This window comes from Pollachius pollachius, assembly GCF_949987615.1.
Source record: "Pollachius pollachius genome assembly, chromosome: 12".
NCBI classification, from domain to species: Eukaryota; Metazoa; Chordata; class Actinopteri; order Gadiformes; family Gadidae; genus Pollachius; species Pollachius pollachius.
The window spans coordinates 7,844,040-7,857,444 of record NC_136945.1 but is presented as its reverse complement, the minus strand read 5'-3'; the positions used below and the strand labels follow the sequence as shown (position 1 = coordinate 7,857,444).

Here is a 13,405-nt window from a genome sequence, read left to right as displayed (position 1 = left end):
AGTGAGATTGTGTGTCATCGTATGTGTGAGTGCGAGTGTGTGTCATTGTATGTGTGAGTGAAATTGTGTGTCATCGTATGTGTGAGTGCGAGTGTGTGTCAATGTATGTGTGAGTGAGTGAGTGAGTGAGTGAGTGAGTGAGTGAGTGAGTGAGTGAGTGAGTGAGAGACAGTGTGCTTGCATGTGTGCGGCAGTGTGCATGCATGGGCCAGGCTGAGCCGGGGAGGAGTGGAGGACGGCTGGTTGGGTAAGAGCCGAGCCTCGGGAGAGAGAGGCGAGAGTGAGTCAAAGAAGGGTTGATAAACACCCCGTGATGTCATCCGCTGCTATCTCACTGCTCAACACACAACTCCGGGGAGAGATGTGTGTGTGCGTGTTTACTTTGAGTGGGTGTTTGCTTAGAAAAAAGGCCTTAGGTAATCCAACAAATGTTTTAAAAAGTAAACTCTGGCTTATAAATACCATAACCACAAAGGCGGTAATGGCAAGCCTTTGCTTGCTTATCATTTGTGGCCCTAAGAACCAACCAAACAGACACACACAAACAAACCTAAAACAACACAAATATGTGTGATGACGTAATCCCCCATGGCCGTCATACTTGTACTAGACCGCCCGGTTTGAGCTGGTTCACTAGATTTGTCAGTGGCCTGTGCCTTATTGGATGGGCTGATCTGACCACTAGTATTGCCTGCCTCTGTGGTTCTCCTGCTGGCTGCAAATTCAAACATGCAGGCAGGGAGGTAGAGCACCGGAGAGCCACAGCATCCTGTGCAGACACTAATTTCCTTCCAGGCCCCAACCATGTCTTTGTGTGTATGTGTGCGTCTGTCTGTCCACATTGTGAGCTTGAGTGTGTGTCCCGTCAGTGTTAGCGTGCTTGTGTGAGATGAAAATGTTAAATTGTTTTTTGCCCCTACCATGTCCATCTTGACTCCTCCAAATTGTCTGGCTGGCACACACATACACAAATTTCAGAGAGGTTAATCCAAGTTCAAAGACTACACCCTTATCTATACATTACCCATTTTGACTAGGAATTAAGTTCTTCTTTTATATTCATTCGGTCATCGCCTGTTCTCTTTTCAGCAGTTAGAGAAATGGAAAATTGTACCACAATATCCATGCATCAAAGTGTTAAGCTAATTCAAACACCCAATATTGAGAAAAAAGGCATCCCTCAACATCACAAAGCTGGTTCTGAACAAGGTTTACAAGAGAAGAACATGCACTTGCATAGAGTACAGACAGTTTATTTAAAAAAAGGATTTCAAGTTGATTGCTCATGTCAAAAAGCAGTAAAACACCATGATTAGTCACTGCACATCATGCAAGTTTAAAACCTCCTGGCAGCTATGACGTAATGCACTTTCATTTATTTGCTACCACAGACATTAAATCAAATCCAATCAAAGACAAAGAAAACACATCAAGTAGCTAAACATTGTATGCATTTATTTATGGAGCCTATTCTCAGATACATGTGGTAAAGTTTCTGGCCCTGTTAACCCACGCCTGCCATCCGAGTTTCCTCTAAGTCACTACAAGCTGACCTCACAAAGAAGCCATTCATACGGACGGCTCCACACACACACACACACACACGCACGCACACACACACACACACACACACGCACACGCACACGCACACACACACGCACACGCACACAGAGAGAGAGAGAAAACTTCAAGTTAGTCTAAACTTTTACCAAACGTGAACTCAACCAAAGCCCCATCACAGCCACATAAAAACTACTTCTCCCGTTTCATACTGGCTCAAAATAGGCCCTAAGTACATATTACAGCAATGGAGTGATGTAGATTATAGTTCGACACGGTTCCTTGAATATTTTAAATATCGTCCCTGAAGTCATAGTGGTGGTACACGCATGCAAAATCCTGCGCACATGCACTACACAATACATTGAGGACAGGATTCTGGGCTGAGCAAAGAAATAAGCGCATGTAAAAACGTTGTTTGACTGATTTTGATGACATAGGGAGGTATCAGCAAAACGCATGACATGAAATATTGCCCATAGATAGGGGCGGTAGGGCAGCAGGAGTACTCAATGTTCTTCCATGGTCTTATGTCAAAGGTGTAAAACAAACGCACAAATCTTGTCGCTCGGTTGCCTCGAGGCAGTGCGAACACCGTGTTCACTTCATCTCTATTAAATAAAACCAATTGGCTGATCTTTTCAACCTCTCCTTTTATTTTTTTAAATACAAGTCAACTTGATCTTCATATTTGTACAGCATTAGACCATCTATTCCAAAAGCACACATACACCTGAGTTCTATTTCAAGTGGGCCCCCGCAGATATAAGTAATAACATGTTTTCCTAATGAAGACTACATCTTTTCCCCGATCCTGGAAGCAGAAGAAGGGAAAGAAAGAGTGCTCTTTAAAAGAGAGGGCCCTCCCACACTCAGCAGATTTCAAGGTGGCTAGACCGCGTGCGGGACGACCGGGCACTAAGACCTCTGGCACTGATGGGCCCGGGGCTGAAACCTACAGGCAGACCAGCCAGGTCCTGAAACCTACAGGCAGACCAGCCAGGTCCTGAAACCTACAGGCAGACCAGCCAGGTCCTGAAACCTACAGGCAGACCAGCCAGGTCCTGAAACCTACAGGCAGACCAGCCAGGTCCTGAAACCTACAGGCAGACCAGCCAGGTCCTGAAACCTACAGGCAGACCAGCCAGGTCCTGAAACCTACAGGCAGACCAGCCAGGTCCTGAAACCTACAGGCAGACCAGCCAGGTCCTGAAACCTACAGGCAGACCAGCCAGGTCCTGAAACCTACAGGCAGACCAGCCAGGTCCTGAAACCTACAGGCAGACCAGCCAGGTCCTGAAACCTACAGGCAGACCAGCCAGGTCCTGAAACCTACAAACAGACTAGCCAGGCCTTTGAAACCTACAGGCTGACTAGCCAGGCCCTGAAACCTACAAACAGACTAGCCAGGCCTTAAACTTAATGGAGGGTTAGCCTAGCCAAGAGGCCTATATATATATTGCACAAATACACAGACAGAGAGAGAAAAAGAGAAAGACGGACAAAAAAGAGATACAATATTTCTCCCTTTTCATTCCTTCTCTCCCTCACCTCTTTTTTTATGACTCTCTCCCTGTCAGTGTGTTATGAGTAGGAGTTGAAGGAAGAGAGTATGTGGGGTTTTCCCACAGCTTAACAGGACCAGACAAGACCCGACCAACAACCTGCCCCCTCCCCCACACATCTCCTCTCCCACACAGACACCCGCCCCATCTGACAAAAACACAAAACAAAACACATACACACAAACACACACACACACACACACACCCACGTAACCACAAGAAATTCTCGTCTCCCTCTCGTCCGATGGGAGTCTTGAGGGAAACCACCACCCTTACTCACTCCCACAGCAATGGCTGAGGATGTTTGCAATAAATATGTGCCACTGATTCAACAACTCGCGGTTGTCGTGGCGACGGAGACAATAAGGGAAAGTTGGACAGCCAGAAAAGTTCAGTGCCATAGAGACTTGCGTATTTCTCTTCTCAGACGTCACGAGTGCAGGAGAAACAGGGACACAAGGGGATAGGTAGATACAAAGATTGATAGATACATAGATGGAGAAATCACAATGTGTCCAGTGATTTCTCAGTGTGAATGTGGGGTTGGCTTTGAGTGGCCAACCAATAATTGGAGGTCAATGGCTCCAACCTCTGAACTACGCAACTGAAGCATTCCAGTTAAGGGTTTACCATGACCTACTTAACACGTACGTGTACGCGTGTGCGTGTGCATGTGTGCATGTGTGCGTGTGCGTGCGTGTGCGTGTGTGTGTGTACCTCTGCGGCCTGGGTCTCCTGGTGCAGCAGGGTCAGTCCCGTGAGGTCTTCCAGGAAGGAGTGGGAGGAGTTGAACACTTTGGACAGGAAGTGAAAGCCGTCCCTCTCGTACTGGTCCAGCACCTATACAAACAGCAGACAGGCCATTGGCCAAGGGTTCTTATTATGAGCGGCGAGTGCCGGGGACGAGGAGAAGCAACAGTGGTTGTAAACAAGTGAACCCTCCCCTCCTCACATCCCCCTCAACCTTCACTCATTCCGTGATGACTGGAAACAGATTGACACATCCAACGTGTATATTAGACAACAGTGTCACAAACGCTGTTGCTCTTCATGGTTGAGCGCCTTAGAAAGGACATTTCATTTTTTCATGTGAATAGATTTCGCAACCTACAAGCCTGGGCTCATCCCAGTTTCAGATTATCATATGTTTACCATGTGTGGGCAAACATTGCAGTGAGCATGGGCCATTATTTGAAGAAATATTAGCTTTTGCGTAGACATCATGATCCCATTTTAATGATGGTGTAAACCATCTAAAGGGTACACATTGTGTATTCAACCAAACAATAGTTATTGCATTCAAAAGGGGTTGAAATGCAACTTTTGTCATGAAGATGGATGCAAATTCTCCAATTGTGATTGAAACAACAAACCTGCTCTTTCTTTATCTCCCCTTTCTTGACTTCCTTGACATTATCTTGGCTTAAATGTGCACCGTTCGTATCTGAATGCACTAGCCAATAGAGCCCTGTACTAGTATAGTGCTGCCCCAATTTAGTTTTTGGGATCAATAGAACTAATATGAATTTGTTATACCTTGTACTCTACTACTCTGATGCCCAAATTTAGCCTCTGGTAGTCTGGGATCAATAGAACTGTCTTATAGTTTCTTATCTCACTCTAGTCACTGAAGATGCACTCATAATCAATGTAAAAACCTGGATTATGAGCATTAACTTGAAACTCGAATGAAATGCATTTTGGTCTTTTGAAAGCCTGACCCCTACACCCCCATTCATCCCCGCACCGCAAACTATGATCTTCCAACACACAGCCCCACACACACACATATGCTCTGCCTTACAAGCCAGGCCAAGCCTTTCATGCCCGCCCACAGACTCGACCCTCCTCTGCAGGTGTAGGATTACCTCTACCTCAGACATCAATAGGCCTGTGTGTTTTACTGTCTTCTACGCTGTGTGTGCATGTGCGTGTGTGTGTCTGTGTGCGATCTCCGAGTGCCCCCTGCCTCACAACTAATTCTGTGTAGAAATGTGTGTGTCTGTGTAGAACCAATTGTGTGTGTGCGTGCTTCAATGTGTCTGTCGGCTGCGTAGTGCGATTGCATTTGTACCAACTGTGTGTGTGTGTGTGTGTGTGTGTGTGTGTGTGTGTGTGTGTGTGTGTGTGTGTGTGTGTGTGTGTGTGTGTGTGTGTGTGTGTGTGTGTGTGTGTGTGTGTGTGTTAGTGTCCATCTGTTTTCCCAGACCAGCCTGTCGTCTAGCCTGGAAACCAGACCCACCCCAACACAATACACTCTGATATCTCCCTCTTTTTACCTTTCCAACGGTCATCTTCCCTCTCCCCGATGCTAAACTTCCATGTCTCAGATCCCTTCAACAGGACAGAGACGAGAGCGGCCTGTCCTGTCCTACCAACCCTGCTTCATGGACGTGTGCCACCGTCCTTTGATGAAGCTCCAACTGATTCCCTACAAGTCCTCTGAGGCCACTCAACAACACACAGAAAGTCACAGGCACAATCACACCAAAAACATACTACAAACACTAAACACGAAGACCAACACACACACGTTACAACTGTGTTGTATCAATACTACACACAAACACACACACCCACATACACACCCACTAGCAATATGGCACACACAAATGCAACCAGTGGATCGAATGGTTTACTTCTGCCGAGATTGATGCGGCTCTCGTGGTGCCATAAACAAGGAAGAGGCAGCTAAAGTGCCACGCCCCCCATAAGGGAAAGATGGGAATCTGCTTTACAAGATCCCCTTTTGTTTGGGGCTTCGCTTGTGATTCCAGACAGTTGACAGATAGAGCTAATTAAGCCAAGGGAACAATCATGTTTTAAGCTCTTAACATCTGGAACACATGACGCTGTTAAGAAATATCACATACACAGACACCCACACCCACACACACACACAGAGACAGAAGCTAGGACAGTGTGTTAGCCTTCCGGGCGGCTGATTGGACTAGGATGCTGGTGTCTTTTTGAAGCACAGTCTGTGGCTCCATCTTATTAAGCACAGACTGTATACAGTATATCAGTGTATACAGTATATTACTTAGGCATGATTGGGCCTGTGGGTTTGTCTGATCATGCTAAAAGTCAATCAAACAGCCATTGTGTACTGTTGTTCCGGGGAAGGGATGGAGTCTGATCTAACTATTGATATATTCTTTTTTTAACTGTGTGATTTTGTGAATAACAAAAAACCTAATGAGTCAAAGAATTTGAGACTTTTTACATTCTACTCATACTGGTAAACCATTGAATCTGAACAACCAATATAAAGTACATATCAAATATTTTGCCCACCTAAATGTGTTGTTGTGCTATCAAAAGAGATGTTCAATTCAAACTGTGGCTGACACAGGTTTGTCAGAGGTAATCTTTAAAGACGAACAAGTACTGCTGGAACTGGATTATGGGAGCAATGTAATGAATTTAGTTAGTATATCATTATTTTTAACGAGAGCAGTTTTGTGCCCTCTAGTGGATGGAAATCAAATTATGCTGCTTTTCAATGACCAAATATAATTTTAAAAAACAATTTGTATTGGAGGTAGCCAATACTGAACATGTATTATATATGTTCAGCTTGATAACACCTTTGTAATCATAGAACATTGCCTGGCATGGTTTAAGACCAAGCCACGTCACAGGCTGAGATTTACTCCCCGGCCTTGTTGTTTTATTGGCTTTCAGAACCAGTAAGAGTTAAGAAATACACACATGTGGGAGCACACACACAATAAAAGCCCCAGCTCGCTACAGGAACTACTCCAGCCCAGACAGGGGTTGAATTGTTTTGTTTCCATAGTGACCTGGCAGCACACAGCTGACTGGGGCAGGAACGAACACACACACGCACACGCACACACACACACACACACACACACACACACACACACACACACACACACACACACACACACACACAGAATTGGGGGGGGGGGATGGCTAAGAGAAAGGGCGGAAGGAGGAGGAGAAGAGAAGGAGGGGTGGGCAGATGAAGTGCAGACAGGAGAGAGGAGAACAAAAAAAATAATAGATAGAGCCAGGAGGAAGTTGGACGCCGACCAAAGAGAATGTAGAAAGAAAAGGGTTTTAAAGCGGGACAAACTGTGGCATTTAGACCAATCTCCCCTTCTGGAGATGCGACATCTGGGCCTGCCTGCATACTGAAGTGTGTTTACGAATTGTGATGCGCTGGAAGTGATGTCGCATGATTATGTTTATGCGTGGGCTTCCCTCAGTTCCTGTCAGCATGGGCCCTCAGAAGAAAGAAAAAGAGAGAGAAAGAGAGAAAGAAAGACTGCCTCTGCAGGAAAGAGATAGATCATGGACTTTATGACCTCCTCACAGACACAAAGAGGGCATTGAAGGAAGGGCTGTGCGTGTTTGTGTGTGCGTGAGTGTGGGGGAGAGGAGAAAGTGAAGCATTCTTACACTTTAAACAACACCCTGTTTTGCGTCGTGTATCCCTCACCGCCCACCTCAACTTTACCTCCTTTTTCTCCCAACATCTCTCCCTCTCTCCTTCCTCAATTCCCCTTACCCTCCCTACCCTTCAACACCTACCCTCACCCGAGTCTTACGCACAACCGCCCCAGCCAATAGGATCCTTCTTCCCGCCCAGCCTCAGAGTATAACTAGGCCCGTCATTGGCAAGTTGTCTTTGGACCAATGACAACCAGGGACAAAAATACGAGTCCAGGGCCGCCCACCTCGGTTGGCTGATTTAGGACACTTGAACCATTGAATAACCCTCATCTACACACGCACGTACACACACACACACAAAACCGCACACATGCGCACAGACCGCACAAGTGGGAGATAATGCCTCTCATACGACGCTCAGTGACATCAATGAAAAACTGCTGCCTGATTATTACCATCTGGGTTGAGCCACTGTGTGTGTGTGTGTGTGTGTGTGTGTGTGTGTGTGTGTGTGTGTGTGTGTGTGTGTGTGTGTGTGTGTGTGTGTGTGTGTGTGTGTGTGTGTGTGTGTGTGTGTGTGTGTGTGTGTGTGTGTGTGTGTGTGTGTGTCTCCCTCCCCAGGGATTACATTTCAACACAGCTAGTACAGTGAGTTAGCAACAGAGCGTCTATGGGAACCCCCTGATTAATTCTGCTTGAGATGCATTTTCCGTCTCAAACACCAAAAGTTTTGTGGTGTGGGTCTCGCCTTATTATTTCAACAATATCTTGACAACAATCATATTCAGCATATTAATTGAGTATTCTGGTGACTTACGATAGGTGAACAGGCAGTGCATTTGTCAAATGCCAGGCTGGCAGGCAGGACGTTGTCAAACCTGGACAGGAAGCCTCGAATCTGTACATTCAAGACAAAATGAACACAATGAAGAGCTCATGGCATAATTATACGTCATATATATTAAACATAAAATGTGTATTATTTCTGTAAGTGATATAACACATTTTAGAATAAACTGGTAAATAGGAATGTAAAAATAGGGTTCAATTGAATCTTTCAAGTTGTGAGAATTTAGAGATTTTATACTAGGGTAAAATGTGATGTTTTCTGTTTAGTTTGAACATGTGTCTTGAACCCCCTCCGGTGTTAGAAAGGTGTATACCAAGCTCCATGAAAGAGTGAGGACTGAAATCAAATCAAGGGGCTAGCGCCATCTACGGTACAACACATATTAGAAACACTGCTTCCGATTGGCTCAACTCACCTGAAATATGAAAATATTGTAAAAACTGCTGTTCTTGTGGTTAGATGTAAAGTGTTTCTCATTACATTTTTACACACACATATCAAAAATATAGTCATACATGTACAAGTTTAGTTTCAAGCTAGTAGGCTATGAAATTCTGACTTTTACACACGGTGCTCCGGTGCCTGAAAAGACCACAGGGTGACACTGTGGCGCCAGTACAACACAGACAATGGCTGCGGCGTCAGACCACTTAACCTAATAATGGTGATCAACTGCAGGAGAGTCATGTCAACTCACATACCTCATCAGGCTAGCATACTATCCAGACTACCCCTTCACCTTGATTAACCTCTTTATCGAACACATGTAAGGAACTTTATCTGAAAGGCCATCAGCTGACAGCTTTGACTCACGGTGCCATTAGTACTCATGAGGATGCAAATGAGAACTGTTAGGTGTTAGATAGTGCATCAACTGTGACTGAGCAAGCAGGCACAGCTTGCATATCTGCGTCTGGAACAGCCATTCAGAGCATTGGCCGGCTGCCGCTATAGATGTGATTTTTATTTGCATTCGGATTTATGGACAGTGTCAGATAAACAACGAATATGAACAACTTGAAATCAAAGTCCGGGGCCCAATCAGGGTGCAGCCATCGATGGCAATCGTTTGAATGGTGCTACTGCATGATGGAACCCTGTGTTATGGCCTCGGAGGAGAACACATATGGAGAGGGAGATGGGCAGGGTGTGTGAGTGAGTGAGTGAGTGAGTGAGTGAGTGAGTGAGTGAGTGAGTGAGTGAGTGAGTGAGTGAGTGAGTGAGTGAGTGAGTGAGTGAGTGAGTGAGTGAGTGAGTGAGTGAGTGAGTGAGTGAGAGAGAGAGAGAGAGAGAGAGAGTGAGTGAGTGAGTGAGTGAGTGAGTGCTTGCGTGCATGCGTGATTAACATCAGTGTGTGTGTTTTAATATCAGCGACTCAGCATTGTCATAGAGAGAAAGTTATGCAAAAATCTTTAACTACAACTCCCCAAATAAAAGCAATTAGCATCCTGTTTGACAGCTGGTGCCATGAGTGTCTGCATGTGCAGCTGATTATAATCCACATGAATGCAGGGGCCTTATGATTGGCTGTGTGCATAGCTTTTGCCTTGACAGAAAATCTTTGCTTGATTAAAAGTCAGGAGTCATTTGTAAAAGAATTGATATACCTATGGAGGATTTGATGTAACCACTTTAACGTGATGGTTTGCACAACAAAACAACACTGCCCTTTCTTTGGTGAATCAACATTTTAATAGAGAAAAGCTGGCAGATGAGGAAAAGTGGCACTTCATAATTTGAAGCGACTAGTTGTAAACAAAAAAAAAAGAAACACTGCCTAATGAAACGGCTTAGTTTGAGTCGTGATTAAAGAACAGTGGGTTTATAGAAAACCAACACAGGTCGTTCTAATGTAACGACCTGTAACGAAAATAATCAGACAGGTAATGTTCTTATAGTGTGTGTGTGTGTGTGCGTGTGTGTGTGTGTCTACCTGATGTGGCACAAGGCCTAAAGAGGTAGGAGGTTCATTCATCCGGTCGTCACTGCTGCTTGCTATCGCATAGCCCCTAAAAAAAAACAAACACACAAGTGCAGTGAAAAATAGAGACAAAGAAAGTGTGGAAGAGAGGACACAGCCAGGTGAAAAGGAGAAAAACAGTGGTAGGGGCAAGGATAAGTGTCGGCACACGATGAGGTCGATGTCATCCTTGGTGATAAGGATCATACTGAAAGTGTTTGGTTTTTTTTAAACAAATGTCTAGACACGGCTTCATGGCCCTCATTAGACGAGCTTGCACATTGAAGCCCCCTGACCCCCCGTTGAGCCTGGGCTCCATAGCCGGGCTGAGCGTTGACACTGTGTAGGCGCTGGGCTGGGCTGAACCGGTGCTGTCGGCAGCTGATGGCCCGTTGTGTGTGACGTTTATTCCGCACCGGTGCGTTAACGCATTTGAGTGGGAGTATGGGACGGCCCAATTATTTCCTATAAACAGATTTTCATTCCACGCGTCATAGTAGAAGAGACTGGCACCACAATAGCATTCATGACAACGCGACATCTGATGCGTTGCTTCATATGGTATTGGAAGGAGAAAACGAAGAGCGGGGAAAAGGAGGCAATGAGGAAGACAAAATGATATGACTGGATGCGAGCGGTAGGATAAAACATGGTCTACTTGGGGAAAGAACACTGGGGTCTGACGACCGTCCCTCTCCTCCCTGAAGTTGAGTCTTCCTGAGCCTTTTATCTGCACTCTATAACGGCTTAGAGAGGCTCAAAAAAGGAAAATGGCCTCCTTATCGGGCCTGCACGGCTGGCCAATTTGGCCGTCAGTTCACCATACCAGCAAGCCCCCCCCCTCACACACACACACACACACACACACACACACACACACACACACACACACACACACACACACACACACACACACACACACACACACACACACACACACACACACAGAACATAATGCTTCCTGATGGAGGTAAGTGGCTAAGGGGTCTTAGCAGCATATTGAAGGGAAGACTCTAATGAGGATTGGGTGTGTAAATATATTTCTATTTTAGGCTACTTTAAATTTACAAAGAAATTGTTAAGATGAAAACTACTCATATTGAAGAGAAGTATTGGCTTCCCATAAGGTGTAAAAGTCTATAAATAAATCTATACGCATTGCCTAGAATGCAGTTCTTCTGTTTACCGTGTTGTACGGTACCACAACATGCAGTAGTACGGGTACCATGAGAGAGACCCTTATAATACACATATACCAGAGTCCATGTTACCCTTCACTGTGCTGCAGAATGGACACCATCATCTCTACAGCCAGCGCTCCTGCGATCATGGCTAGGCCCGGGCGGCTCACGGTGCACTGCTGGTCCAGTGTCCGGTCCCTCGTTGACTGGTAAACAAACAGAACCAATGATGGCATTTAATGCAGAGTTGCAGAGATAAGAAATTGCCAGAGACAACTCACATCAAAAGGTAAACTTAGGGAGAAAGTAAAAGGAAAAGAGTTGTGAAGGGAGAGAGACGGAGGGAGATAAGGAAAGAAGGGAAGAGAGGGAGAGACAGAGAGATAGTTTGAGGTAAGAAAAAGAAACACAACAAGAAATAACAAGAAATATCAAAATAACAAAGGCAAACATTGAGTAAAGAAAGAGGGAGAGAACACTTATCAGAGGGAAAGTTAGATGGAGAGAATATAACGAGGGAGGGAAAGAGGGTGTGAGAAAATAAGCAATGCATAATTGAGACGGACACAGAAGGTCGTGGGACAAAAAAAAAAAAAAGTGTCACAAAGCATGCCTGCTCTAAAATCTGTTCAGTGCTCTTCTGGTCTCTTGCGTGCCTTCGAGGGATGCCGGGATCTGCCGCCCTTCATCAGCCTATTCTTACAAGCTCGATTACCACTTAAAACATCCCTAAACGCCGCACACGCACACACAGAGACAGAACACACACACAGACAGACAGACATGCAAGTTTGCAAGAGTACTCACATCTCCGGGTGCGACGACGTCATTGCAAAAGTAACAGCCCAGCCTGTGTCCGGGAATGTTGGAGAACAGAGAGGACCCCTGTGCCGCAGGGGCAGCGCCGGCCGGAGTGGACTGGGAAGAGGAAGTAGAAGAGGCGGAAGGGGAGGAGTCTACGCCTGTCCCCGCATCCTGATTGGCTGGGGGGTTCTTCAAGCCGTGTCTCATGACAACAAAGGTGTCGAAGCCCAGAGCTGCGTTCATCACCAGCTATAGATCGACAAAACAGAAACAAACTGCAACCTTAATACAGTACAATCATCATATGTCTGTCTGTCCATCTTGACATAAAACAAAAAGAGACCAAACAACACTGGACTGGACTCAGAATGCAGGTAAAGCTAGCATGCCTAGACTTAGCAGATCACTCTGTTTCACACTCCATGTACACAATTTTTCTGTTGTCGAGGACATCCTCTTTTTCAGTGTCAAAGCCAGACTGCAGGTGCTACCTACCCAATATAATCTGGCATTATGGTACCCTGCACACCACCATCCACACTGTATAATGCGCTCAGACTCTGGCCATCAACTCAAATCAGTTACCCACATTGTAAATGGATGTACTATGTACAAAGGACTTTATATTGCACGCCATGACCGAATGGTCCTTCTTATTGCTAGCACTGTTAAGGAAGCATTTCCAGAGAATGTGATCATGTACAAACACTTGCGTATTATGCCAGAGTCGTTTAGCAGCTCTATTGATGTGCTTTGTAATATCCCTAACACCCCTGGACTGAAGTGGTGTTTTTTGACAGAGGCAGAAGGGAAGTGCTGTTACATGAAATAGGCTGTGTGTATCATCTCTACATGGACATTGCCTTTAACGGTAATCATGAAGTACCAGCCCATTCTGGCAAAACAAAGTGACCTAGGCTATCAATGCAAGCTAGTGGGGTAGATTTTTGGTATTTCCACAATCTTGTTTTCAGTGGATTAATGCTTGCAGGGCTCTCCAGCAGAAATTCCAAACAACTAGCAACGTTTATCTCCCTATCAGCAGTGATAGGCAGCCTTG

At 45.4% G+C, this 13,405-nt stretch overlaps 1 protein-coding gene across 2 annotated transcripts in view; it reads right to left on the bottom strand.

Annotated features, from left to right (window-relative positions):
• The window catches only part of atg7 (ATG7 autophagy related 7 homolog), a 41,449-nt gene that overhangs the window by 13,988 nt on the left and 14,056 nt on the right, over nucleotides 1–13,405 (bottom strand). For both annotated transcript variants that reach the window (XM_079748354.1, XM_079748355.1), the window contains exons 14-18: nucleotides 12,349–12,594; nucleotides 11,632–11,747; nucleotides 10,334–10,409; nucleotides 8,368–8,448; nucleotides 3,843–3,965 (exon numbers count right to left, since the gene is read on the bottom strand). In XM_079748354.1, the coding sequence (XP_079604480.1) occupies nucleotides 3,843–3,965; nucleotides 8,368–8,448; nucleotides 10,334–10,409; nucleotides 11,632–11,747; nucleotides 12,349–12,594 (642 nt within the window). The remainder of the gene's footprint in view (nucleotides 1–3,842; nucleotides 3,966–8,367; nucleotides 8,449–10,333; nucleotides 10,410–11,631; nucleotides 11,748–12,348; nucleotides 12,595–13,405) is intronic.